General features: G+C 62.0%; 2 protein-coding genes across 3 annotated transcripts; both read right to left on the bottom strand.

Moving 5' to 3' along the window:
* Nucleotides 1–1,535: 1,535 nt before the first annotated feature.
* CLDN15 (claudin 15) lies at nt 1,536–6,574 on the bottom strand. Of its 2 annotated transcripts, none has more exons than XM_062180027.1 (6): nt 5,305–6,574; nt 4,746–5,193; nt 2,820–2,984; nt 2,235–2,316; nt 2,037–2,153; nt 1,536–1,950 (listed from the first exon to the last, which is right to left on the bottom strand). In XM_062180027.1, the coding sequence occupies exons 2-6, from the start codon at nt 4,960–4,962 to the stop codon at nt 1,848–1,850; spliced, it is 684 nt and encodes a 227-aa protein (XP_062036011.1). In that variant the 5' UTR covers nt 4,963–5,193; nt 5,305–6,574; the 3' UTR covers nt 1,536–1,847. The 2 variants fall into 2 exon arrangements, with proteins under 2 accessions (XP_062036011.1, XP_062036012.1); XM_062180028.1 differs by having other exon boundaries at nt 4,746–5,037.
* A 100-nt stretch (nt 6,575–6,674) lies between these two features.
* Nucleotides 6,675–9,487, bottom strand: FIS1 (fission, mitochondrial 1). The gene is made up of 5 exons (XM_062180029.1): nt 9,350–9,487; nt 8,256–8,388; nt 7,350–7,426; nt 7,069–7,174; nt 6,675–6,979 (listed from the first exon to the last, which is right to left on the bottom strand). Exons 1-5 carry the CDS (start codon nt 9,392–9,394, stop codon nt 6,882–6,884), a joined length of 459 nt encoding a protein of 152 aa, XP_062036013.1. The 5' UTR covers nt 9,395–9,487; the 3' UTR covers nt 6,675–6,881.
* Between the last annotated feature and the right edge of the window lie 14,032 nt (nt 9,488–23,519).

Here is a 23,519-nt window from a genome sequence, read left to right as displayed (position 1 = left end):
CAGGGCCTTGTCGTGGGTGCACTGGGGGAGTGCTGTGCCCATGGCCCTGGTAGCCCGTGGGTAACCATGTGGGACGCACAAGGAGCCGGCTAAGGCGCACACACAGCTGCCGATCGTGAGACTGGGCTCCACTTAGTTCTCCTGAGAGGGGAAGGGCTCAGAAGAGGCAGGTGGGGGTTGGTGAGGGAGTCCGGGTGGGAAGCCGCTGGGCACTGTCAGTTGTTTGCGACTTGGTGAGGTGCCTGTCCCGTCTCAGAGACGGTGTGTGAAAAGTCGGTGGTGGACTGTGCCTGGGTCTGAGCTGCCCCACGGCCCCCGGGGGAGCTCGAGCAGTGGCCCCAGGGGCCTGGACGTGAACGTGTGAGAGACCTTGTGCACCGTGGTCTGCGGGAGGCCGGGTCTGTGCAGAGAACAGGAAGACGCGGGGGCCAGAGGCAGGCAGGTGTCAAGGCCGTGTCCGGCTGGGCATTTTGCTCTCAGCACCCTCCGGGGGAGGGGTATGGACTGGGCGCTGAGAAGCCGCCAGTGGGGAAGGGAGGAGGTAGGTAGGTGTGCAAATGTCCCAAGAGGGAGAATCCAGGGGCTCAGTGACTGGGGGGGGGGGTCACAGGGCAGAGGGGGCACAGAGGTGGTGGAGGTCATCTGTGTGCACACAGGGGTCAGCAGGGCTGGGAGAGGAGTAACAGGTGAATCTGATGTGCCTGGGGCAAACGCTGGACAAGGGGGTGTGTGGTCAGACCAGGGCCCCCTAGTGGCTGCTCCCTGTCAACACTGAGGATGCTCGCTGAGACGGGGCCCTGGACCCCTCTTCTCCCGCTAGGTGCCAGGCTGCTGTCTGGGGGCCATGCTGTCCTGTCTCAAGTGGGCCCCAGCTGTGCCAAGCCTGCCCACAGCCCAGCACCATGTCTGGGCACCCTGGGCAGTGCATATGCCAGTGGGGACATTTCCAGGGCCTTTGCTGGAAGCCACTGAGCCCGGGTAATTTTTTATTTTTTTTTTGGCCAGGCAGAGTTAGACAGTGAGAGAGAGAGAAAGGTCTTCCTTCCATTGGTTCACCCCCCAAGTGGCTGCTACAGCTGGCACACTGCGCCGATCCGAAGCCAGGGGCCAGGTGCTTCCTCCTGGTCTCCCATGCGGGTGCATGGCCCAAGCACTTGGGCCATCCTCCACTGCACTCCCAGGCCACAGCAGAGAGCTGGACTGGAAGAGGAGCAACCCGGACAGAATCCAGCGCCCCAACCAGGACTAGAACCCAGGGTGCCAGCATCGCAGGCGGAGGATTAGCCTAGTGAGCCACGGCGCCGGCCAGCCCGGGTAATTTAACACCGAATCTCAAAGGGCTTGGTGGCTTCTGACAGCCAGATGGGCTGGGGTGGACACTGCTCTGGGCCAGGTGTCTCCTGGAGTCACCATGAGATCGGAGTGAGAGGAACGGGAGAGACTTGGGTCCCTCTGCGCTCCCAGCTTCCTGGAGCGGGGGCCTGCCCTCTGTACTCCTGTGTGAATGAGCAGCGATGGGATGCCACTTCCCCAGATTGGCAGAGGACAGTGTGGAGTCCACTCAGCCCCCAGCAGTCACAGTATACATTTATTTATGCAGGAATTTACACAATCCATCAGCATTTGGGGATACGTCTCTCCCCTTGGGAGCAGCGGTCCTTGGCCTGGGTGGAGCTCCAGGTCGGGAGGCGTGGCTGGGGCGGGGCTCTGGCTGGGGAGGCAGGGACTGGGGCATGGCTTCCGGGCACTGAGTTGGGTTACAGGGAGGATGGGTCCCAGCCAGGAGCCCTGGGTGCTGGGGGCCCCTCTCTGCTAGGGGAGGGGAACGGGTGTGCAGGCTGGCGCTCCTACACGTAAGCATTTTTGCCATATTTGCCAAAGCTGCTGTCGCCTTCATCCGAGGCAGCGGGGGGCATCACGGCGGTGGACGCCTTGTAGGGCAGCTGGACCCTGTCAGAGAGGGGGCCCGCGGCTCAGAGGGGGATGTGGCCCTCGCTCCCCGTGCCCACCCAGCATCCCTCCCCCTCCCCCCTCACCTGGTGGTGGGGTCCTCTCTAGGCCCGCAGCAGCAGTTGGAGCAGAGGCAGATGCCGCCCAGGATGGACAGCAGGGAGGCGCTCCAGCCCAGGTAGAGGGCAGGGCCCAGCTCGTACCTGGGGAGGGGCGTGGGGGCTGAGCACCTTCTGGGGGACAAGGCCGCGTCCTCTGCCCCCAGGGCGGGCCCCCGCACTCACTTGGTCCCGGCATACAAGGGGTTGAAGAAGTCCTGGGTGATGTTGGCCGCGTACCAGGAAATGGCCACCATGCCGCAGAGCCCTGGGGGCAGGGGTGGGCCGGAGTGAGGGGTGTGGGGGACGGGCATCCCCTGGCACTCGTCCCGTGGTGCTTGCCTGCAATCTGCCACATCCCAACCCGACCTGTCCCTGGAGGCCCAGGTGTCCCAAAAGCAAGGCTTCCCTCGCGGAGGGCACCTGGCCTTCCCCAGCCTAGGTTCAGTTCTGGATGCTGGACAATGCCCAACACCCAGCAGGCTTCCTGGGAGGGGACGTGCAGAGACGCGCACATGGCATGGCCCTGGGCGCCCTGTGCGGACCCGCACCTGCGCAGTCTCCCACGCCTGGCTCAATCCTGGCTCACGGAGGGAGCTGGAGCAACACCACTGACGGGTGGCCCAGAGATCTGGGGAGTAAGGATGAGGACGGGGTGCGCAGGGAGAGGGGACCAGGTATCAAAGGTGAGGCAAGCATCAGGAACAGCGCCGGAGATGGGGACGGAGCACCGGGGTCTGCAGCCAAGGTCCACCACCCCGGCCCGGTTACCAGCCAGCATGTGCAGGGCGCCTGCCGTGGCCGCCAGCTTGGCTTTCCTGGAGGGCTCTGTGCCCCCGACGCTGGTGCAGCGCAGCCCCAGCATGCCCAGGAAGAGGCCCAGGAAGCCCAGGAGGATGGCGGTGATCATGAGGGCGCGGCAGGCCTGGACATACCCTGCAGGGGGGGACACGGCCGTCAGCTCCTGCCCTGCGCCCCTCACAGCCCTGACGCAGGCTCAGGGGTCTTGCCTGCCTCCCCGCCACTCCCGGGCGCACCTGGCGACCCCATCACAGGCTTCTCCCACTGACACCAAGCCAGATGCTGCCTGGGTGAGAGCTGGGGTGCTGAGTCACAGAGGCAGCCCCGGCCCACCTCTGCCTCCTGAGGCCCACCTAGGGAGTGGCACCGCGCCGGCATCTTGACTTGACTTGCTTCCTACAGTGGCCTGTAGGGGGCAGCAGTGGCCGGAGGCGGAGGCTGTTTCTGATGGGGAAGGTGGGATACCTGGGCCCCGGACAGAACTGAGTCAGCCTCACCCAGTCCTCCAGTGCCTCAGTTTCCCCTTTCTCGGCGCTGAGGGGAGGTTCTGGCCCTCTCCCCTCTTGTGTCTCTGGGTTGCCAAGTGCTCCCCAGGACCTTGCACCCCCTTCCTGGGTGGGGCAGTCACGGTGCTGAAGGGGAACGGCTGGGTCCCTGCCAGGAAGGTGAAGTGGCCGAGTTGGGGGGCAGGGAGGAGGGCCAAAGTTCTCTGGGAGCGCGATCTGACTTGCAGCCACGCCCGCCCGAGCCAGACCCTGAGTCTCAGGGAGCGCTGGTGGTCACAGGAGAGACAGGAAGGGGCTCGGCCGGGGACTGAGGACTGCGTGGCACGGGAGACCTGGGCCACCGTCTGCGTTCCCACACCCTCCAGCGGCCCTGGGGCTCTGAGCAGGCTGTGAACTGGCGGAGGCTCCCCAGCTCCTGTGAAGCGAGGTCAATGCCTCCAGCCCAGCCCAGGCAACAGGCTTCCTGAGGACACGGTGCCGCGGGCAGTACCGAGCCCAGGCCTGGAGGCCACACGCCTGGCCCGCCCCCCCATCACATCTGCTCACATCCTCCCAAGGATGGGCCAAGGGCAGCAGGGCTGACGAGAGCCCTCTTCCCTCGGGTGGGCAGGCAAGGTGGGGACGGCCCAGGCCCAGCTGGCCGCCTCCCCTGGCCCTTCTAGCCACTCAGCACTGTGGGCTCCTGGCCTGCACAGCGAGGCCTGGGCAATGAAGGAAAACTTCCTGCAGGGGACTGTGGGAATGGGGGGCGTCTGAGAGACCCCCCCACACCCCGCACTGCTCAGCAGCTGGACAGTCACGGGCCCAGCTGCATGACCCCTCTGGGCCACACCTGCGGGGAGCTGCCTGGGGGAGATGGCTCCCCAGACCCAGCGAGCATAGGGACCGTCCCCGCAGAGGGCTCCTGGTCCCCCAGGCAGATGGGGAGACCCTGGCCCCTACCACGGAGTGAGCAGGAAGTGGGAGGATGCTGTGGCCGGGGGCAGGGCAGGTGGAGGGGGCAACCACTACAGGCTACAGCCGCTGAGAACCTCAGAATGCACCTGAGGACCCCAAATGCTAGGGCAGAGCGCACAGCCCGGCTCCCGGGTGAGCTCACGCCGGCACTGGGACCAGGCCTCGACACAGACCCCACGTTCCACGCACACAAGCCTCACGACCACCCCGGGGGCTGGGCCAGAAAGGCTGGGGTCGCGCCTGGCTATGTACCCACTCAGAGCGGGGAGCGGGGGCTGTGTGTGGCGAGGCTACGTCCCCAGCACTCCTGGCTGCAGCAGCCCCGGCCCTGCCGCTGAAGCCCAACCTCCTGTATCCTTGTGGTACCCAAGGCCACATCCAAGGCAGCTGCCGGGGTCCCTGCCCACCCTCACCCCCAGCCCCCCGCCCGTACCAGACAGGGCCAGCATGGACGGGAACTCCCAGCAGTTGGAGACTCCCAGGGAGTCGGTGGCGCAGCTGTACCAGAGGTTCTCGTAGATGGTGTTGGTAGTGATGACGTTGCCATGGACGGTGGACACTCGCCAGTAGCTGTTGGGCAGGGTCACCCCGAGCATCAGCAGCCCCAGGGCTGCCATGAAGAAGCCGAATGTCTCCACCGCCACCGACATGGCACACGCAGGGCCCCGGGGGGCTAGGGCCCCAGAGAACCGGGCTGTCTGTTCAGAGCTGGGGGGTGAGGCAGGCTGGAAAGGGAGGGGAGGGTCGGAGTCCAGCTGCAGCCTCTGCCGCCGCCTCCTCCTGGGCCGCAGGTCCGACCCAGGTTTCGGTGGCCCTGCCCCGCTCCGGCCTCTGCTTCCTGGCAGCTCCGAGGAGTGAGGAGTGAGGCAAGCCCGCGGCAGCTGTGGCCACAGAGATGGAGGGAATAAACGAAACAGGCCAAAAGTCCACCCCCTCCCCCCGCCGCCGGCTGCCCCGGGCTCCCCGCCCCGCGGTGGGGGGAGCGGACTTACCCAGGAGTGACGAACGAACGGATACGGGATACGACCGAGGAGGGGCCCCCACGGGAGGCTCTGGGAGCCGAGGGGAAGCGACCGCGTCTGACTCAGCTCCACGTGGGGGCCGGAGCAAGGAGAGAAAAGGTGGACGTGGAGACCCGAGGCGGCATGGAGACCAGCAGGCGCTGTGAGCTCCCAGGGAGCAGAGCCACTGCCCACGGGGAGGACACTGGAGCGGCCAGGGAAGGCGGTTGGGCAGAGAGCAGCGACTCTGCTGGCCCATGGACCCGGGCCCCAGTGGGCTCTGTCGCTGAGCAGTGACTCGGGCCTGACCGTGAGCCCCGGGCTGTTTCCACTTCTGCAGACGGCCGAACACAAACGGGGACCCTAGGGCAAAGCCGCTGGACTGGGCCCTCCGAGCCCAGGGGCCACCCCAGCGCCGTGCCACAGGGCTGGGGCGAGGCCACCGGGAGTCACTCTCCTCCCAACTTCTTGAACCTGAGTTTCCCCTCACTGCTCTGACCTTTGACACTCGGCGTTGCACTTGATCCCACTGCCAAGTGGCCCCAAGCCGGGAGATCACAGGCCCGGAGCATGACCCTGTGACTAATCTAACCAATCGTTACTAGGAACTGTCACCGGCTCTGCGGGTAATTATGATGGATCAGGAACCGCCGGTGCCCAGCTCCAGCCAGGCTGCGCACCTGTCCCAGCCGGGGCTCTCAGTGCCTGCACCAAGGCCAAAGCTGGGACAGCTCTGGCCTGATTCTGGTGAGTGGCGCTGGGGCTCTGTCCACCCAGTGGACGTGACTGGGCCACCCCCCTCCTGTGCCCCACTGGCTGGGGCTGTGGAACGAGCGGTATGCAGCCAGGCGGAGCAGGCCCACGGGGAGCCAGGCACGAGAGGGCGTGGGGTGAGGCCAGGCCCTGCATTCCCGTCCGCCCAGACCGTGCCTCCTCCAGGCCCAAAGCCAGCGCTTCCTCCCCTGCCAGTGGCCTCTGGCCCTAGGGAGACTGAGGCCAGAGGAAGGGGAGGGTGCGGGAAGACAAAGGGAGGGAAGGGTGGGGGTTGGGGAGGAAGCCGAGTGGGCCCCCCCCCCCCCCCGAGCGGAAAACTCCGCGGGCGGAGAGGCAGCAGAGTGGGTCAGAGGAGACAGACGGAGACGCGCACCCCAGCCTGTACCTGCGCAGCTGCCCTCTGCTGCCCCCCACAGGCATGAGCGCGCGCTGCGTCCCCAGGAGAGGAGGGGCTGCCTGGGGCCGAGGGAGGGGGATGGTCACAGGAAGCCCCCACCGGCCTGGGGCACCGGGCGGGAGACCACCGGCCCCCTCACCCTCTGCACCCGGTGGCTCCTGCCCATCCCTCCAACTCACGACACAAAGGCTCCCGGCCGCGGCCCAATTTTATTCACACTCGTCCCAGAGCACAAGGTCTGGGGCTAAGGACAGGTCCCCGGGCAGCGGAGGGTGAAGGCCATGGGGAGGAGTGACAGGTGCAAGGGAGAAGAGGCAGGGGAAGCGGGGCTGGGGCCCTCTCTGCGGGTCCTCGCGGCTCCGGGGACGCCTGGACAGAGCGGGCAGTGCAGTCTCGGTCAGGATTTGGACTTGGACACAGCCAGTCCGATGAGTCCGGCCAGCCCCGCCACGCCCAAGGCCATGCCTCCAACGATGGCCATGCCCACCAGGCCATCTGGGGGAGGAAAGGGCGCCGTCAGGGGCTCCGCCCGCCGCCCCCCTCGCCAGGAGCGGGCACGGGCGGGCGGGCAAGCCGGCTTTCACCTTTCTTCATGGCCTTGTCGATGAGCCGCTCCAGCTCCTTGGCCTGGCTGTTCTGGGGCTCAGTGTGCAGCAGCCCCCGCACGTACTTCAGGGCCCTGTCGTACTCCTGCACGCGGGGAGGACGGGGCAGCGAGCCTGCCTCAGCCCCGCACCCCCCCTGCAGCCCCACCCGCAGCCGCAGCCGGCAGAGTAGAGTCCACAAACAGCCCCGCCTGCTGGGGGCGATAAGCGGAGATAACCCAGCCTCCCAGGCCTGACCCCGCGTAACCCCGCCGGCCTACCTTGAGCCGGTAGTTGCCCACCGCCAGGTAGAACACGTAGTCCCGCTGCTCGTCCTGGGTGCCTTTGAGCAGCAGCTCTGCGGAGGGGAGGGGGCGCTGCTGCTCTCTGCTGGCCCACGGCCCGTGCACCCCGCCCCCCCCGCCCCCGCCGCGGCGGGAGCCCGTGACAGCCGCCCCCCCCCCCCCCGTGTCAATGCACGTGACCCGACAGGACACGGGAGGGGCCAAACGGTTATGGCCCCATTGCTGTTGCAAAACATGCTGCTCCAAACTCACTACTTCCGGGCCGGGGGGTGGGGAGGGGGGGGTGCGCTGGGTTGGTCGCTCAGCAGGTGTCCTGGGTCCGCACTGTGCCCTCAGCCAGTTCTAGGGCTGCGCCCCGCTGAAGCTAATCCCGTGCAGGGGAAGAAGCATCCGCACCAAGACGGGTGCTGGGCGAGGGGCACTGGCAGCCTTGGCCAGGACACAGACCGCTGCGGGCACCGGGCGACAGGCCGCCCAGCTTTGCGGCCGGCCCACCTACACGCGACCCCAAGAGCTGAGGAAGCAGCTTGGAGAGGGACCGGCACGTGCCTGGGCCTGGGCACCCCACATGCCGTGGGGAGAGGACCTGCCCGAGCACACGCCCTCGTTGGGAGGGGGCACCCTCCAGGACCCTCAGGGATACCAGTCTCTGTGGATGCTCAGGCCCCTTAGATTCTCGCGTGTAACCAGCACGCACGGCCCCGCGCTGGGAGTCACCCAGCTGTGCAGGCAGTACAGCGACGGGTAGGGAGCAGTGCGCCACGGGGGAGTCTGTACACGCTCGGTAGCCTGCGCACGCATAACCGCAGCGCCCCGGGCATTGCTGGGTCCACGCGGAGGGACCCCAGGGCCAGTGACGGCGGGGGCGGGGGGCGCGCTCACCCTCCAGCAGGGCGATGCCTTTGCGGATGTCATCGTTGTACTTGCTCCGCACCAGGCACCACGCGTACTCAAACTGTGTGCTCTTGGACACCGAGCCTGCCGCCTTCTCGGACTGAAACTTCTTCTCAAATTTCTGCCACGGGACACGCGAGGGGACCATTGGGGAGGTGACGGGTGTCAGTCATGTCGCATCCGGAGCTGAGGTCCCATCCCCGGCTCTGTTTCCCTTGGCCTCCACCCCTCCCCGCCGCCCTCGGGCCTTGGTACCCAGCACGCCCGGCGCCCCCCTCGCCCCCGCCTGGCCTCTCCAGCCCCGGGATGCAGGCGAGCTCCCCGGACCCACCCCGGGGCTCCCCCGCCCGGCCTCTCGGACCCGGGATGCAGGCGAGCTCCCGGGGCTCACTCCCCGCCCCCCCCCAGCGTCCCCCTCACCTCCGCCCGGGCTCTCGGACCCACCCCGGGGCTCCCCCCGCCCGGCCTCTCCTCCCCGGGATGCAGGCGAGCTCTCGGACCCACCCGGGGCTCACACCCCCTTGCGGCGCCAAGCGGAGATGCCACCTGCCGGCGGCTCCAGGCACCGCTCCCGGAGCAGCTGACCGCGGGCGGCCGTGCAGTAAACAAGCGGTCAGCAACCCCCGCGCCTTCGGCGGCGGCGGCGGCTGGCCCGCCAGCTCCGCCCTGCCGGCTCTGCACCGTATCTCGTCTACCTTCCGGGGCCACAAAGGCCAAGGCCTGCAGCGCATCGTGCAGGACCCAGTGTCGTGTGACGCGCTATGGCGGTCGCCGTGCTCCCCACCACCGACGGGACGCCCTGACCTCCCAAATCACGCGGCAGCCCGCACCTGACAGCCTTTTGGGGGTTAGACGCCAAGTCTTCGCTCGGAGGTGTGGTGGCCGAAGAGACTACAACTCCCACTAGCCTCTGCGGCAAAGAGCGCCCTTGAGGCAGGAGCCGGACGGCGCAGGGCCTGCCGGAGCTGTAGTTCGGCTTCCCTAGCAAAGTGAAGCTGGGAGGAGGGTTTGGACCCTACACGACTCTCCGCTGGACCCGTCCTCCGACTCGCCCCGCGCCCTCCCTCGGGGCCAGGCCTCACCTTCAGATCATCCACAGACACCAGCTCGTTCAGCACGGCCCTCATGGCCGCCACCCCGCTCTCCTCACAGTGGACTCTACTGTGCGACAGTCTCCATGGCCCAGCGGCAGGGGCGGAGAAGCACTTCCGGCGCTCGGCGATGCGGCCCCCGGGCCGGCCCGCGACGCCCCGCCCCTCCTTCGCCAAGCAGCCTGCCGGAAGGGGGCGCTCGCGCGGACCGCGCGCCCCGCAGAGCCCGGGCCCTGCTTTCGCCTGTGCCCTCTCCCGCGGACGTCGCCCCCGGGAAGGGTGGGAGACCAGGCAGGGGTCTGTCGGCATCAGGGAGGCCGAGGCTGCGTGGCTTCCCTGCCTGCCACAGCCGCAGCCAGGACCAGGGTCCCAGGGCCGGGTGGCTGCACCTGTGAGCTGTGCCCCCGAGGGACACTGTGGCGGGGGCCGACGGCGGGGGTCTCCTTCCGGCAAGAGGGTGCGACTTCCAAGTGGTACTTGGACCAACCGTCTCCTGGGCGTCCCCGAGCGCGGACACGGGTGCCACCTGGGGCCGGGGGAGGCTGAGCTCCCGTGCGCGCTGGAGTGGAAGTTCCAGGAGGGCGGACGCTGGCTCGTTCGTCCAGCGCCCAGCGCGGTCAATATTTGTGCACACGCACGTGCAGGTGATACCAGGGGGACGCCCTTCGGCCTGGGAGCCCGCTGCTCTGTAGCTGTAACGGTCTTGTGAGTTTACCCCTCCTGTTTGGCCTTGGGAGGCGTTCAGTAGGGAACCGTGAAAACTCAAGGAGAGAATGCGTGCCGTCCAGATGTAGCAGCTGGGCCCTGCACACAGAGCTCCCTCCCAGGGAACCCCGGTGGCGCAGGGATGGCTTCAGGATGGGGTCTGCCCGCCAGGAGGACCTGCCCCAGCTCCCTTCCCCAGAGGATGGAGATGAAGCTGAGGATCGATCGTGGCCTTGAAAGCCCCACAAAAATCAGCCAGCTCCAGGGTTTGGGAGCTCCGGGCCGAACACCTGGGAGGCCCCACGCTGTGCCCCTCCCCGACACCCGGCCCTCTGCGTCTCTCCTGTGGCCGTTTCCAAGTTCTTTGTTGAAGGGACACCAGAGATGGTCCGTGCATCAGGGTTTCCCTGAGGCTGGGGTCGTGGCAGCCCCCGACTGACAGCCCGGCAGTCAGCATACAGGGGGCACCCTGGGCCCCGGACAGGCACGCGGGCTGGGGGCAGGCTTGCGGGCCGAGCGCTGTCGTTTTGGGAGCCGACGCCAACTCCAGACAGACAGGGCCGGAGCTGCCCTTGGTGTCGGCAGAGAGCGCGTGGTGTGGCCGTGACCCACACCCCTGGCGTCAGCCGTGTTGTGCGTGTGGGGAAATCAGACGGGACGGGGCTGTCGTTGGGGCCCAGTTCTGACCCATGGCAACGAGCCATGCAGGCCAGGGGCGCCAGCACGTGCAGGATCCTCGAGGAGGGGGCACCAGGCGGACACACGACTCAGCCTGAGTGACGGAGAGTGGGGCGGCAGGATGGCGCAGGCCGATCACGCAGGGCCTCCCAGGCTAGCCAGGCGCTGATCTGACTTTCTGTGAATGGGAGAGCAGCGATTCGTTGTAAAGGACCGCACTGGCTGTTGTGTGGAGATAAGACTACAGGGCCAGCACGAAGGCTGGGCGCCAGCAAAAGGCTGCTGCTGTGCCCAGGCACGGACTGGCAGGGGGGGCTGGGTTCTCAGGACCTGGTGAGGCGCTGGGGGTGTGAGAGCCAAGACCTCAGCCCCCAGCCCTCAGCCCCAAGGCTCCCGGGGAAGGCCTGCTGGGCACTCCTGACCAGCTCAGCGCCCCTGTCCTCTGGTTTGGGTGTGGCAAGAACCCCCCCTCCGCCCGCCATTCCACTCTTGTTCCACAGAACGGAGCACGTGCACGTGACATGTGGCCAAGACCCTCACCCGGGAAGCTGCTATCCTTAGCTCCCTCTGCCCTATGAGAAATGACAGAGGCTGGACCAGGCTGAGCAGCCCGGCCCACCTCGCAGGGGCAGGCCTTCACGCCCAAGTGCCGCCCCCTACCAGCCTCCGGCCGCCTCCTAGGTAATTACAAGAGGGCAGCCAGGGCTGGCGCCGCAGCTCACTAGGCTGATCCTCCGCCTGCGGCGCCGGCACACCGGTTCTAGTCCCGGTCGGGGCGCCAGATTCTGTCCCCGTTGCCCCTCTTCCAGTCCAGCTCTCTGCTGTGGCCAGGGAAGGCAGGCCCTGCACCTGCATGGGAGACCAGGAGGAAGCACCTGGCTCCTGGCTTCGGATCAGCACAGCACGCCGGCCGTAGTGGCCATTTGGGGAGTGAAAGAACGGAAGGAAGACCTTTCTCTCTGTCCCTCTCTCTCTCACTGTCCACTCTGCCTGTCAAAAAAAAAAAAAAAAAAAAAAAGAGGGGCAGCCGGGCTACATCCCATGGAGAACCAGGAGGAAAGTCCGACCCGTTAGGTCCCAGCGAAATCCCGTGTTACCTCCTTAGCAGCAGGTGGCCTAGGGACAATTCAAGTTAACTCAAAACCCAAACAGTCAAACCCATCCTGAGAACACTTTTCTTTAAGCACTGGTTTAGTCAGGGCTACGGAGAGATTTCCCACCTGCCGATTCACTGCAAACAGCCAGGGCTGGGCTGGGCTGAAGCCAGGAACCAGGAGCTTCGTCCAGATACTGGGGCTATCCTCCACTGCTTTTCCCAGGCCACCAGCAGGGAGCCAGGGCAGCCAGACACGAACCAGTGCTCTTTTTTTTTTGACAGGCAGAGTGGACAGTGAGAGAGAGAGAGACAGAGAGAAAGGTCTTCCTTTGCCGTTGGTTCACCCTCCAATGGCTGCTGCGGCCGGCGCACTGCGGCCGGCGCACTGCGGCCGGCGCACCGCGCTGATCCGAAGGCAGGAGCCAGGTGCTTATCCTGGTTTCCCATGGGGTGCAGGGCCCAAGCACCTGGGCCATCCTCCACTGCACTCCCTGGCCACAGCAGAGAGCTGGCCTGGAAGAGGGGCAACCGGGACAGAATCCGGCGCCCCGACCGGGACTAGAACCTGGGGTGCCGGCGCCATAGACAGAGGATTAGCTTATTGAGCCGCAGCGCCGGCCACAAACCAGTGCCCTTATGGGATGCTGGTGTTGCAGGTGGCTGCTTTACCTGCTGAGCCACCCTGCCAGCCCCAGGAACCCCTGTTCCAAGAGTACAACACTGAGGCCGGTGCTGTGGTGTAGCTTGGCTAAACCCCGCCTGCGACACCTTAAGAGCACAGTTCAGTTTCCAGCTCCCTGCCAAGGCGCCCGGGAAGGCAGTGGAGGATGGCCCAGGTGCTTGGGCCCCTGCACCCGCATGGGAGACCAGGAGAAGCTCCTGGCTTCGGATCGGCACAGCTCCAGCTGTTGCAGCCATCTGGGGAGTGAACCTCCAGCTGTTGCAGCCATCTGGGGAGTGAACCAACGGATGGAAGACCTCTCTCTCTTTCAAATAAATAAATAAAATCTTTAAAAAGTAAAAAGTGTATTTTAATGCAAAAAAAAAATTGAAACCCATGCAGTTTTGTTTCGTGACACTCATTTTCCATGAGGTCTGAAGACCCCGTGGGTCTTAGGGGGGTTGACCAGGCTGACTACACACCTGGACTGGAAGCCACAGGAGGGCAGGGGCCACAACCCCTTGGTGCCTCAGACGCCCCCCAGTGGCCGGCTCGTGCTTAGCGCCAGCGGACACTCCATTTGCAACTGTGTACACGCACACTGCTGGGTGCCACTGTGGCAACACACAGCAACCGTGCAATATGGTTCGGGCAAGTCATCGCCTCCCATAACGACAACGACAGGGAGAGAGAGAAGAGGGAGACAGCGACACACTCGTTCCTGGTTTCCTGTGCGGGTGAACGCACGACTCAGACGCCAGGGCGTGGTTGTATTAAGCGATGACGCGCAGCTGTGAGGTCGCAGGCACACGGACTCCGGGTGACTCTCAGAACCACAGAAGACCAGGTATCGCTCAGATCCTGTCCTGCGTGGGCACCTGCCGCTGGAGTCCGGCCCCCTCCCCCGAGAACGCCAGCAGGTGGATCAGCCCCCGGCCCCCCAGCCCTGCTCCCCGCACTCGTGCCCTGCAGCCTAGGGCCGGGGAGTCAGCCCAGGAGAAGGGACCCCGCCACGCACCTCCTCCCCGTGCCTCGCTCACCTTCCCGCCAGACGGCAGGTGCCCAGAGGCGTCCGTCGGGTGAACGCCGGAGTGACCGCAGCCCCGACGCCCGCACTTCCGGCACGGAGGCGGGGAAGATGGCGGCGGCCTCCCGGGGGCTGCTCTAGCAGGAGGACTCGGTGGTCTGGAGGACCCGGCGCGCCGCGAGGAGCCCGCGTCTGCACAGTAGCCGCCCTCAGGGGGCGGGGCCCCGACTTGGGGCGTGGCTTCCCTGCAGCGAGCCGAAGCGTGCGGCGGCTTCGTAGGATTTGCTGACTCCGACAAGCGGGGACCCCCCCACCCCCCCAGTGCGTAGCCATCGGTTTGTTCACAAGCTTGTTGCCCGAGACAAAGACCCTGCGCCAGCGTGCCTCTCCGGCCGCCGCCGCCTCTCCCTGGGTCTCCGCCGCAGATGGTCACCCCGAGGGCCTCCAGGTCGCACGTGGGAGCCGGGCACCGGGGCCGCCCGTCGGGGAGGTGGAACGGCCCCCGGGCGCCCTGCTTCCCGCTCCTCGGAGGGCAGCCCCGCCTCTGCACCCGCCCCGGGCGCCTGGAAGCGGCTCCGGGAAGAGGCAGGTTCGGTCCAGTACCGAAGATGCGCGTGGCCAGCACACTCACTCCCGGCTTCCAAGACCCTCTGCATCGACTTGGCTATGATAAAAATCAAAGCGCTGGGGCCGGCGCTGGGGCGTGGCGGGCCGCCTGCAGTGCCAGCATCGAGTATGGGCGCCGGTTCGAGACCCGGCTGCTCCACTTCTGATCCAGTTCTCTGCTATGGCCTGGGAAAGTAGTCGATGGCCCAAGTCCTTGGGCCCCTGCACTTGCATGGGAGACCTGGAAGAAGCTCCTGGCTCCTGGCTTCAGATTGGCACAGCTCCAGCCATTGCAGCCATCTGGGGAGTGAACCAGCGGATGGAAGACCTCTCTCTCTCTCTCTCTCTCTCTCTCTCTCTCTCCCCCTCCCTCCCTCCCTCTCTGTAACTCTGATTTTTCAAATAAAATAAATAAATATTTTTTTAAAAATCAAAGCATTAGGAGCAGGCACAGAAGAGTGTAAATTTCTACTTTTTTTTTTTTTTTAAAGATTATTTATTTGAAAGAATTACGGAGACAGATCTCCCGTCCGCTGGTCCGTTCCCCAGATGGCTGCGATGGCCAGCACTGGGACAGCCGGAAGCCAGAGCTTCACCCAGGTGGCCCACGCGAGTGCAGGGGCCCAGATGCTTCTGCCGTCTTCTGCTGCTTTCCCCTGGCCAGTAGCAGGGAGCTGAATCCAGAAGCGGAGCAGCCGGGACACCAACCAGCATAGGATGCCGGCATGGCCACAACGCCTCCCCAGGGTGCAAATTCCCGACTGTCATCATAAATGCATTTCACATGGGGAAAAGGCCGCAGAGACCCACCCGGGTAACAGCCAGGGGCGGGGGGGTGGGTGGGGAGGTTATGATAACTAGGTAGACCCTGGCGTCCACTTTTACAATACCTGGGTCTTTGCTTTCCTGCTGTGTTGCTACCTGGAGCCAGGACTTAGTTTTGCGTCGTCTCTGGTCTAGAGTTTATCTGTGGGGAAAGCGTAACGTGCTGTGCAGGAGTCGTCTCAGGAGCACAGCACGGCAGGAGCACAGCACGGCAGAGCTGTGGGCGGTGGGGCTGACCTCGCCTGGACCTTCTGCCTGTGCAGGGCTCAGCAGCTCGGCTCTCCAGCGCTGTCGCTCACATGCGTTTATTTCCTTTCAGTTGGACCAGCTTTTCTTTTTCCTTTAGTTTTTTTTTTTTTTAAGATTTATTTATTTATTTGAAAGAGTTAATACAGAGAGAAGAGAAGCAGAGAGAGAGAGAGAGAGAGAGAGAGAGAGAGTCTTCCTGGTTCACTCCCCAGTTGGCCGCAACAGCTGGAGCTGCACCCATCCCAAGCCAGGTGTCAGGAGCTTCCTCCGGGTCTCCCATGCAGGTGCAGGGACCGCAGGGACCCAAGGACTTGGGCCATCTTCCACTGCCTTCCCAGGCCATAGCAGAGAGCTGGATCAGAAGTGGAGCAGCCGGGACTGGAACCTGCGCCCAGACCGGATGCTGGCACTGCAGGTGGCGGTTTAGCCCGCTGGGCCACAGCACCAGCCCTTCCCTTCAGTTTCCAGCATACAAGTCCTGTATACAAACACAGTGTTGCCTGGTTCCTGGCCGGGCGCTGGGGCACTGGTGACACCATAATCTCCCTGAGGAATCCTGTGTGACCTGCGCTTTTCCCTGAGCCCCCTGTTTCTCGCGGTGTTTCTGCTTGGTCAGCCTTTCTCCCGGAAGCTCCCTCCTTAACCAAACACCAGTGAAAGATGGGGAGGGCCCTTTAAGAGGGAGGCTGGAGAGGCCAACGCTGTGGTGCAGAAAGTTAATCCTCCACCTGCATCCCATATGGGCGCCAGTTCTAGTCCTGGCTGTCCCACTTCCGATCCAGCTCTCTGCTATGGCCTGGGAAAGCAGTAGAAGATGGTCCAAGTCCTTGGGCCCCTGCACCCATGTAGGAGACCCAGAAGAAGCTCCTGGCTCCTGCCTTAGGATCAGCGCAGCTCTGGCCATTGTGGCCACCTGGGGAGTGAACCAGCGGACGGAAGACCTTTCTCTCTGTCTCTCCCTCTCTGTCTGTAACTCTACCTCTCAAATAAATAAATAAAATATTAAAAAACAGAACAGAAGAGGGAGGGCTGAGTCGCAGGTGTCTGGGTGATCGCTGCTGGTGGCACAGGGTGGGTCAATCTTGCAGGAATGGATTCGTCCCCGGGAGAGCCCTTTGTTGTAAGGGGGTGAGCCTGGCAGCTCCCCAGTGCTTCCTCGCTCACCCCGCGGCCTCTGTCACCAGACGGCAGCCAGAGAGGGCTGCGTGATGGTGGATGTCCGGCCTCCAAAGCGGGCGCTACATGAGTCTCTTTACGAAGCTCCCAGCCCCGGGCTCGGGGCTGTGTCCTGTGGATCTGCTCCCTCCCACGGGGTTAAGGATGACTTCCAGATGGGTAACGGCTGGGCAGTTATGCCTCAAGTTCAGAGCCCCGTGGAAAGATCTTCATTTTTGGGGAGGACCAGTTAGGAGGATGCCAAGGTGATAAAAGCCGCCTGTTTGTTTTATATTAAAATCTTGGGGCTTTACGGTACGAAGGGATTGACGGGCCTTAGTTCAGCTTTATTTCCAAATGATAAAGTGTTAACGGGGTCGGTAACTCTCATAGTTTACTAGCTGCTAATGGAAACCTACCTAGGTCTCCGTATTTTTAAAAATTTGAAGGGCAGAGTGACAGAGAGAGAGCGAGAGAGAGCAAGAATGTCTTTCATCTGCTGGTTCACTCCCCAAATGCCCGCAACAGCCGAGATTGGACCAGACCACAGTCAGGAACCAGGAACTCCATCCGGGTCTCCCAAGCCCCTGGGCCATCACCCACCGCCTCCCAGGTGCATTGGCAGGAAGCTGGATTGGAAGCAGAGGCGGACTGCATCCCAGGCACTCTGATGTGGGATGGGGGTATGGCAAAAAGTGGCTAAACCCGCTGCTCCCTCCCCAGCTGTCAGCTGACTTTCTGTGCAGGCCCAGAAAGTTACTTTGTAAAAGTAACTCGGATGTAAAGTTGGCCGGCGCCACGGCTCACTAGGCTAATCCTCTGCCTTGCAGCGCCAGCACACTGGGTTCTAGTCCTGGTTGGGGCGCCAGTTCTGTCCCGGCTGCCCCTCTTCCAGGCCAGCTCTCTGCTGTGGCCCGGGAGTGCAGTGGAGGATGGCTCAAGTGCTTGGGCCCTGCACCCCATGGGAGACCAGGAGAAGCACCTGGCTCCTGCCATTGGATCAGCGCGGTGCGCCGGCCGCAGCGTGCCTACCGTGGCGGTCATTGGAGGGTGAACCAACGGCATAAAGGAAGACCTTTCTCTCTGTCTCTCTCTCACTGTCCACTCTGCCTGTCAAAAAAAAAAAAAAAATATATATATATATATATATATAAAAGTAGCTCTGATGCAAAGTTGTATCCAAGACTGGGAAGAAGCCGGGTGGGTGTGTCCTGAATGGGGAGGAGCTCCTTATGTCGGCCCCAGTACCCAAAACCTCCCCACACAAAAGATACCCCCACCACTGCTCAGAGGCCTTCCCGTGGCCTAGGGCTGAGCAGCAGCTGCTTTCTTGGAGAAATAAGATTGTGTCAAGCCAGGCACGTGTGTGAGCACCAGCACAGCCTTGAACACAATGGCGAAGGTATTTTTAAATACCTATTGACTGACGAGCTGAGAGAGGATGAAAGCCGTGGGGACGCGTGAAGAAATCTGTAACCCGGGGAAGGTTTTATATATCTGGAAGGTTTTTGTGCTACACAAAAGGCTGAACTTCCTGGGTGTTTCAGGCTGAACTGGGTCACCCCCCCACCCCAAAATTCTTAGCTTGGAGCCTTAACCCCCAGCACCTCTCAGCACGACCGTTGTTGGAGGTGGGGGTCTCTAAAGAGGAATTAGGTTAAAACGAAGTCATTGGGGCCACCTTTCAAGACTGGAGGCCTTAGGAGAGGGGGCTGGGACGCAGGCACACACGGGGAGGGCAGCGTCCCCATGCCAGGGCGGTCAGCCACAGAAGGAACTCACCTCTTGGCCCGAGGGAATGCACTTCAGCCGGTTAAGCTGCCTGGGCTGTGGGCCTCGGCACACTAAGACAACACACGGAAGCATCTAGGGCAGGACTTTATATAATTACAGTCCTTAAAAAACGGCGGGGGTATTGGGGACCAGCATTGTGGTGCACCAGGTTAAGCTGCCACCTGTGACACCAGTATCCCATCTGAGTGCCGGTTCGAGTCCCTGTAGCTCCACTTCTGATCCAGCTCCCTGCTAATGCACCTGGGAAAGAAGCAGAAGATGGTCCAAGTGCTTGGTCTCCTGCCACTCACTTGGAAGACCTGGATGGAGGTCAGGCTCCTGGCTTTGGCTCAGTACAGACTTGGCCATTGTGACCAAAGACACAGGGAGAGGGATAGTGAGCGTGTGTGTGTGTGTGTGTGAGAGAGAGAGAGAGAGAGAGAGAGAGAGAGAGAGAACAATCTTCCATCTGCTAATTTACTCCCCAAATGGCCACAACAGCCAGGGCTGGGCCAGGCTGAAGCCGGGATCCCAGAATCCAATCTGGGTCTTCCACATGAATGGCCGGGGCCCAGGTATTGACCATCGTCTGCTGCCTTCCAGGCTGCTGTTAGCAGGGAACTGGATGGGCAGTGGAGGATCCCGGATTCTAACAGGGCAACATGATGCAGGCTGTGGGCGTCCCAAGTGGCATCTGAACTGCTACTTGCTTTGAATTTTGAATAAAGTATGAGGTCAAGGTCAAGGTCAAGGTCCTTTTTGCCTGCATCTACCTAATTGCTCCAGTACTGTTAGTTGAAGATGATCTTCCCTTGATGGATCGGCTTTGCACTCTGGCAGGTATCAGCTGGGTGCACCTGCAGGGTGTGTATTTTGGGGTTCCTTGCTCCATTCCACTCTCTCTGTCTATCACGCGTCTGTCCATCTGCCTCTACCACATTGTCCGGACTTTTTGAATCCTGAACCAGCCTTGTATTTTTGGCATAAACTCCACCTCGGTATGCTATGGGAGTATTTTTATAGAATGCTGCACCCCCCCTTGGTAATATTTCCTTGAGGAATTTTGTATCTGTGATGATGAGCAATATTAGTCTCCGGTCTCCGGCTGGTTTCACTGTCGTGGGAACAGGGCCTCAGAAGTTGGGAAGTGCTCTGTGAAATTTACACGGTTCGAATTCTCCAGGGGAACACTCTGGCTCTGGAGACATTTTTTTTTAAGATGTATTTATTTGCTTGAGAGGTAGAGTTACAGACAGAGAGAGAGAGAGAGAGAGAGAGAGAGGGGTCTTCCATCTGTTGGTTCACTCCCCAAATGGCCACAACAGCAGCCGGGGCTGAGCCAGGAGCCAGGAGCTTCTTCCGGGTCTCCCATGTGGGTGCAGGGGCCCAAGGACTTGGGTCATCCTCTACTGCTTTCCCAGGCCATAGCAGAGAGCTGGATTGTTAGTGGAGCAGCTGGGACTCGAACCGGCGCCCATATGGGATGTCGGCACTGCAGGCAGAAGATTAACCTGCCACGCCACAGCGCAGAGATTTCTTGTTTGAGAGTGTGAGATAAGAGGTTTCCCTCCTGTCGCTTACCTCTGAAGCCACGGCGGTGACCCTTGACCTGACTCGGAGAACTAAGCTTCTGGAATGGTCACACAGCTGCTGGGTAAGATGTTATCCTCTGTTCCCCAAACAGTGGGCTCAAGACACAGCGGTGGTCTGCATGTTTATCGTAAACCTAGATTCCCAACGCACACCCGGTGCTAGGTTTGGGGCTGTGTTTGGTCACATGGCAGTGACCAGCTCCCATTGAGAATTTTGGCTCCAGGTCTCAGAGAGAGAGAGAGAGAGAGAGAGAGAGAGAGAGAGAGAGAACAGTCTTCCATCTGCTAGTTCACTTACCAAATGAGAGAAAATACCTTCCACCCACAGTTTACTCGCCAAATGGCTGTGATGGCGAGGAGCCAGCTGCTCCATCCCGGTCTCCCCACATGGGTAGCAGGGGCTCGGGCACTGGCAGGTGGATTAGCAAGCAGGAAGCTGGATCAGAAGCAAAACCACCAGGACTTGGACTGAGGCCCCAGTTTGAGAGGCCTCCGATGCGTCCACAGTGCCAGGGCGACAATGGCCCCTGCACAAGGGCATCACCAGGTCCCTGCTGCGCTCCTAGAAAAGCCGCGGCCACCTCCCCCGCGGAGAGGACGAGCAAGGGCACGCGCGCCCCTCCAGCCCCGGCCTATCTATAGCAGCCTCCTGCCGCTCTCCCATTGTGTGCGCCTTGCTCTAAGAAATCCCCACCTAGAATACTCCTTTCTGTGGGGTCCTGTGGGTCCTTTGAGTCAGCCCGCACACTCGCTGTGTGGGGTCAAGGAAACGGAAGGCTGATTAAAAAAAAAAAAAAAAGAACCATAGATTCCGTTTTTAAAACTGTCACTTTTCAAATTGTCTGTTCCACGCTCAGGGAGTTCGGGTTAGTTCCGTGGTTCTCAGGGTCCATTTCGTCCCAGCAGTTTCAATTCTACGGGTAGAGTTGGCCTGTAGTGTCCCCTTATTGTCCTTTCAATCTTGATATGCTGTATTTTAATGTTTTTTAAAGATTTATTTATTTGAGAGGCAGAGTTACAGAGAGAGGAAGAGACAGAGAGAGAGATCTTCCATCTGCTGGTTCACTCCCCCGATGGCTGCAACAGCCAGAGCTGAGCCGATCCAAAGCCAGGAGCCAGGAGCTTCTTCTGGGTCTCCCACGTGGGTGCAGGGGCCCAAGGACCTGGGCCATCCTCTACTGCTATCCCAGGCCATAGCAGAGAGCTGGATTGGAAGTGGAGCAGCTAGGACTCGAACCAGTGCCCATATGGGATGCCGGCATTGCAGGCGGAGGCTTTACCTGCTACGCCATAGCGCCGGCGCCTGTATTTTAATTTTTGTTCAGTTCGCTGTGATCTTAAAAGGTATTTGAGGCAAAGTCCAGACACACACACACACACACACATACGCTCGGAGTGAGCGACTGGGCTCTTATCTGCTAGGTCACTCCCAAGCACTGCCTGGGTTTGCCTGGGCTGATGCCAGGTGTCTCACATGGGTGGCAGGAACTCAATTCCTGGAACACCACTGTGGCCTCGCAGCGTCTGCCTTAGCAAGAAGCTGGCTCAGGTGCCGGAGCCGGGGCCTGACACGGGATGTGGGACTGGGCTCAGGCGCCGGGGCCGGGGCCTGACACGGGATGTGGGACTGGGCTCAGGCGCCGGGGCCGGGGCCTGACACGGGATGTGGGACTGGGCTCAGGCGCCAGGGCCGGGGCCGGACACGGGATGTGGGACTGGGCTCAGGCGCCGGGGCCGGGGCCTGACACGGGATGTGGGACTGGGCTCAGGTGCCGGAGCTGGGGCTTGACATGGGATGTGGGACTCCACCTGGGTGTCCCCTGTGGGTGGCAGGTGCTCAGCCACTGAGCCGCCTGACCCAGAGTGGAGTAGCTGGGACTGAAGCCAGGCAGTCTAATTCGGGGTGCAGGAGTCTCAGGCGGTGGCTCAGCCCACGGGTCACAGCGTCCACACTGCATCCCTTGCTGTTAGCCCGTGTCTTATCCACGCCTCACGTACGGTTGCACGTCTTCTGGTTTGTTGAGGGGGAAGTCAGACAGCGTGTGTCAGCCTGGTGGCCGTGAGCACTGGAGCGCCTCGCTCATCTGTGGGGTGCTCGCGACCCGAGCGACCGATGGTGCCATTCTCAGCCGCCTTGCGATGCCTCATGGCAGCCACCAGGCCCTTCTTGGGAGTGGCTAAGATTTCTCCCTTCCCTCGGCCCCACCGCGAAGGCTCAACTGCACGAGAAGAGTGGACGCCTGAACGCAGTGGTCGCTGGCAGTCCGCCCATCTTCCAGGTGCTGCCCTGCAAAGGATCGGCCTTTGCTGATGGGGGCGTGGGGGGGGACATTTGCTCCTTAGCCTGGGTCCTGGCCTCCACATTTTCTATCGTGTCTGAGGGTTCAGCATCGAGCATTGTGAAGATCTACATGTTGGTGGTGCGTGGAAAAGGAGGTGTCCAAGGTTTTAGACATCATTCTCTTCTAATGCCTTCATTAATTTTTAGATTATTTTTCTTTAAAAGGATTTATTGGTTTTTGAAAGGCAGAATGAGGGGCCGGCATTGTGGCGTAGCGGGTGAAACTGCTACCTGCAGTGCTGGCATTCCATATGGGCGCCAGTTTGAGTCCCAGCTGCTCCTCTACTGACCCAGCTCTCTGCTATGGCCTGGGATAGCAGTAGAGGATGGCCCAGGTCCTTGGGCCCCTGCACCCATGTGAGAGACCTGGAGGAAGCTCTTGGCTCTTGGCTTCAGATCGGCCCAGCTCCAGCTGTTGCAGCCATTTGGGGAGTGAACCAGAGGATGGAAGACCTCTCTCTCTCTCTCTCTCTCTCTCTCTGTAACTCCGACTTTTGAATAAATAGAGATAGAGAGAGATCTTCCATCTGCTGGTTCACTCCCCAAATGGCCACAATACATAGGGCTGGGCCAGGCCAAAACCAGGAGCCAGGAACTCCATCTGGGTGGCAGGAGCCCAAGCACCCAGGCCACCCTCTGCTGCTTTCCCAGGCACATTGGCAGGGAGCTGGATGGGAAGTGGAGCAGCTTAGCTCGCGGCACCATAATGCTGGCCCCTTCGGCTTACTTTTGAATAAAAGCTTCCGAATACTTTTATATTTCCAGAAACCTTCCGAGGGTAGTACAGGGAATTCCCACGCAACCCATACCAGTTTCCCCGGCTCTGAAACTCTTGTGACCCATTTGTCATAATGAACCACTATTCATGCGTTGCTAAATCACACTTTATCTGTTACCTAACCGGGTCCAGGATGCTACACACCACACAAGATGGCCTTTTAGCTGCCGTGTCTTCGCAGGCTGCTCTTGGCTGTGACCTTTCCCTCCCCTTTCCCATGCACCGTGGGGGCTTTGGAGGACCGGCAAGCTCTCAGGAGCTCCGGTCAGGAGTTTTGCAGCGTGTCCTTCCTTGGGCTCGGTCTGCTGGGTTCGGGAGAGGAGGGCCAGAGAGGCACAGCTCCATCCTGATCTCCAGCTGCCCCGCTGTGGCTCCCCCACGCCCCCTCCTCCCGCCCAGTTACACCCCACCTTCTTCTCCCCTGGAAAATTCCAACTTGATTTTTTTTCCTTATTTCCCCAAACATCTCGTGTTCGTGTGCGTGATACACAGATGGAGCCTCTGTGTGGCAAAGACACGGGGGGGTAGGGGTGGGGGGGCCCAGGGCAGCCATTTATAGAAGCGAATTTCAAATGTTGCGCAGCGCTGAGGCCCGCGGAACCGTGGGGAGCACTCTGGGTTGCAGGACTTTGCCGGAAGGACCTGGGGGAGGAGCGGCGTCCGTCTTTTCTGGAA

The sequence above is a fragment of the Lepus europaeus genome, chromosome 21 (assembly GCF_033115175.1).
Source record: "Lepus europaeus isolate LE1 chromosome 21, mLepTim1.pri, whole genome shotgun sequence".
Classification (NCBI taxonomy): domain Eukaryota; kingdom Metazoa; phylum Chordata; class Mammalia; order Lagomorpha; family Leporidae; genus Lepus; species Lepus europaeus.
The sequence above is the reverse complement of the archived record's forward strand: the minus strand, read 5'-3'. Positions and strand labels throughout refer to the sequence as shown.

Coding starts and splice junctions, on each gene's coding strand:
- CLDN15 (XM_062180027.1), bottom strand. CDS start 4,962: ATGTCGGTGGCGGTGGAGACATTCGGCTTCTTCATGGCAGCCCTGGGG. Junction 2,317..2,819: donor CGCCCTGCACATGCTGGCTG/GTAACCGGGCCG, acceptor CCCTGCCCCCAG/GGCTCTGCGGCATGGTGGCC. Junction 1,951..2,036: donor AGAGAGGACCCCACCACCAG/GTGAGGGGGGAG, acceptor CCTCTCTGACAG/GGTCCAGCTGCCCTACAAGG.
- FIS1 (XM_062180029.1), bottom strand. CDS start 9,394: ATGAGGGCCGTGCTGAACGAGCTGGTGTCTGTGGATGATCTGAAG. Junction 7,427..8,255: donor AGGCATCGCCCTGCTGGAGG/GTGAGCGCGCCC, acceptor TCCCCTCCGCAG/AGCTGCTGCTCAAAGGCACC. Junction 6,980..7,068: donor CGACAAGGCCATGAAGAAAG/GTGAAAGCCGGC, acceptor TTCCTCCCCCAG/ATGGCCTGGTGGGCATGGCC.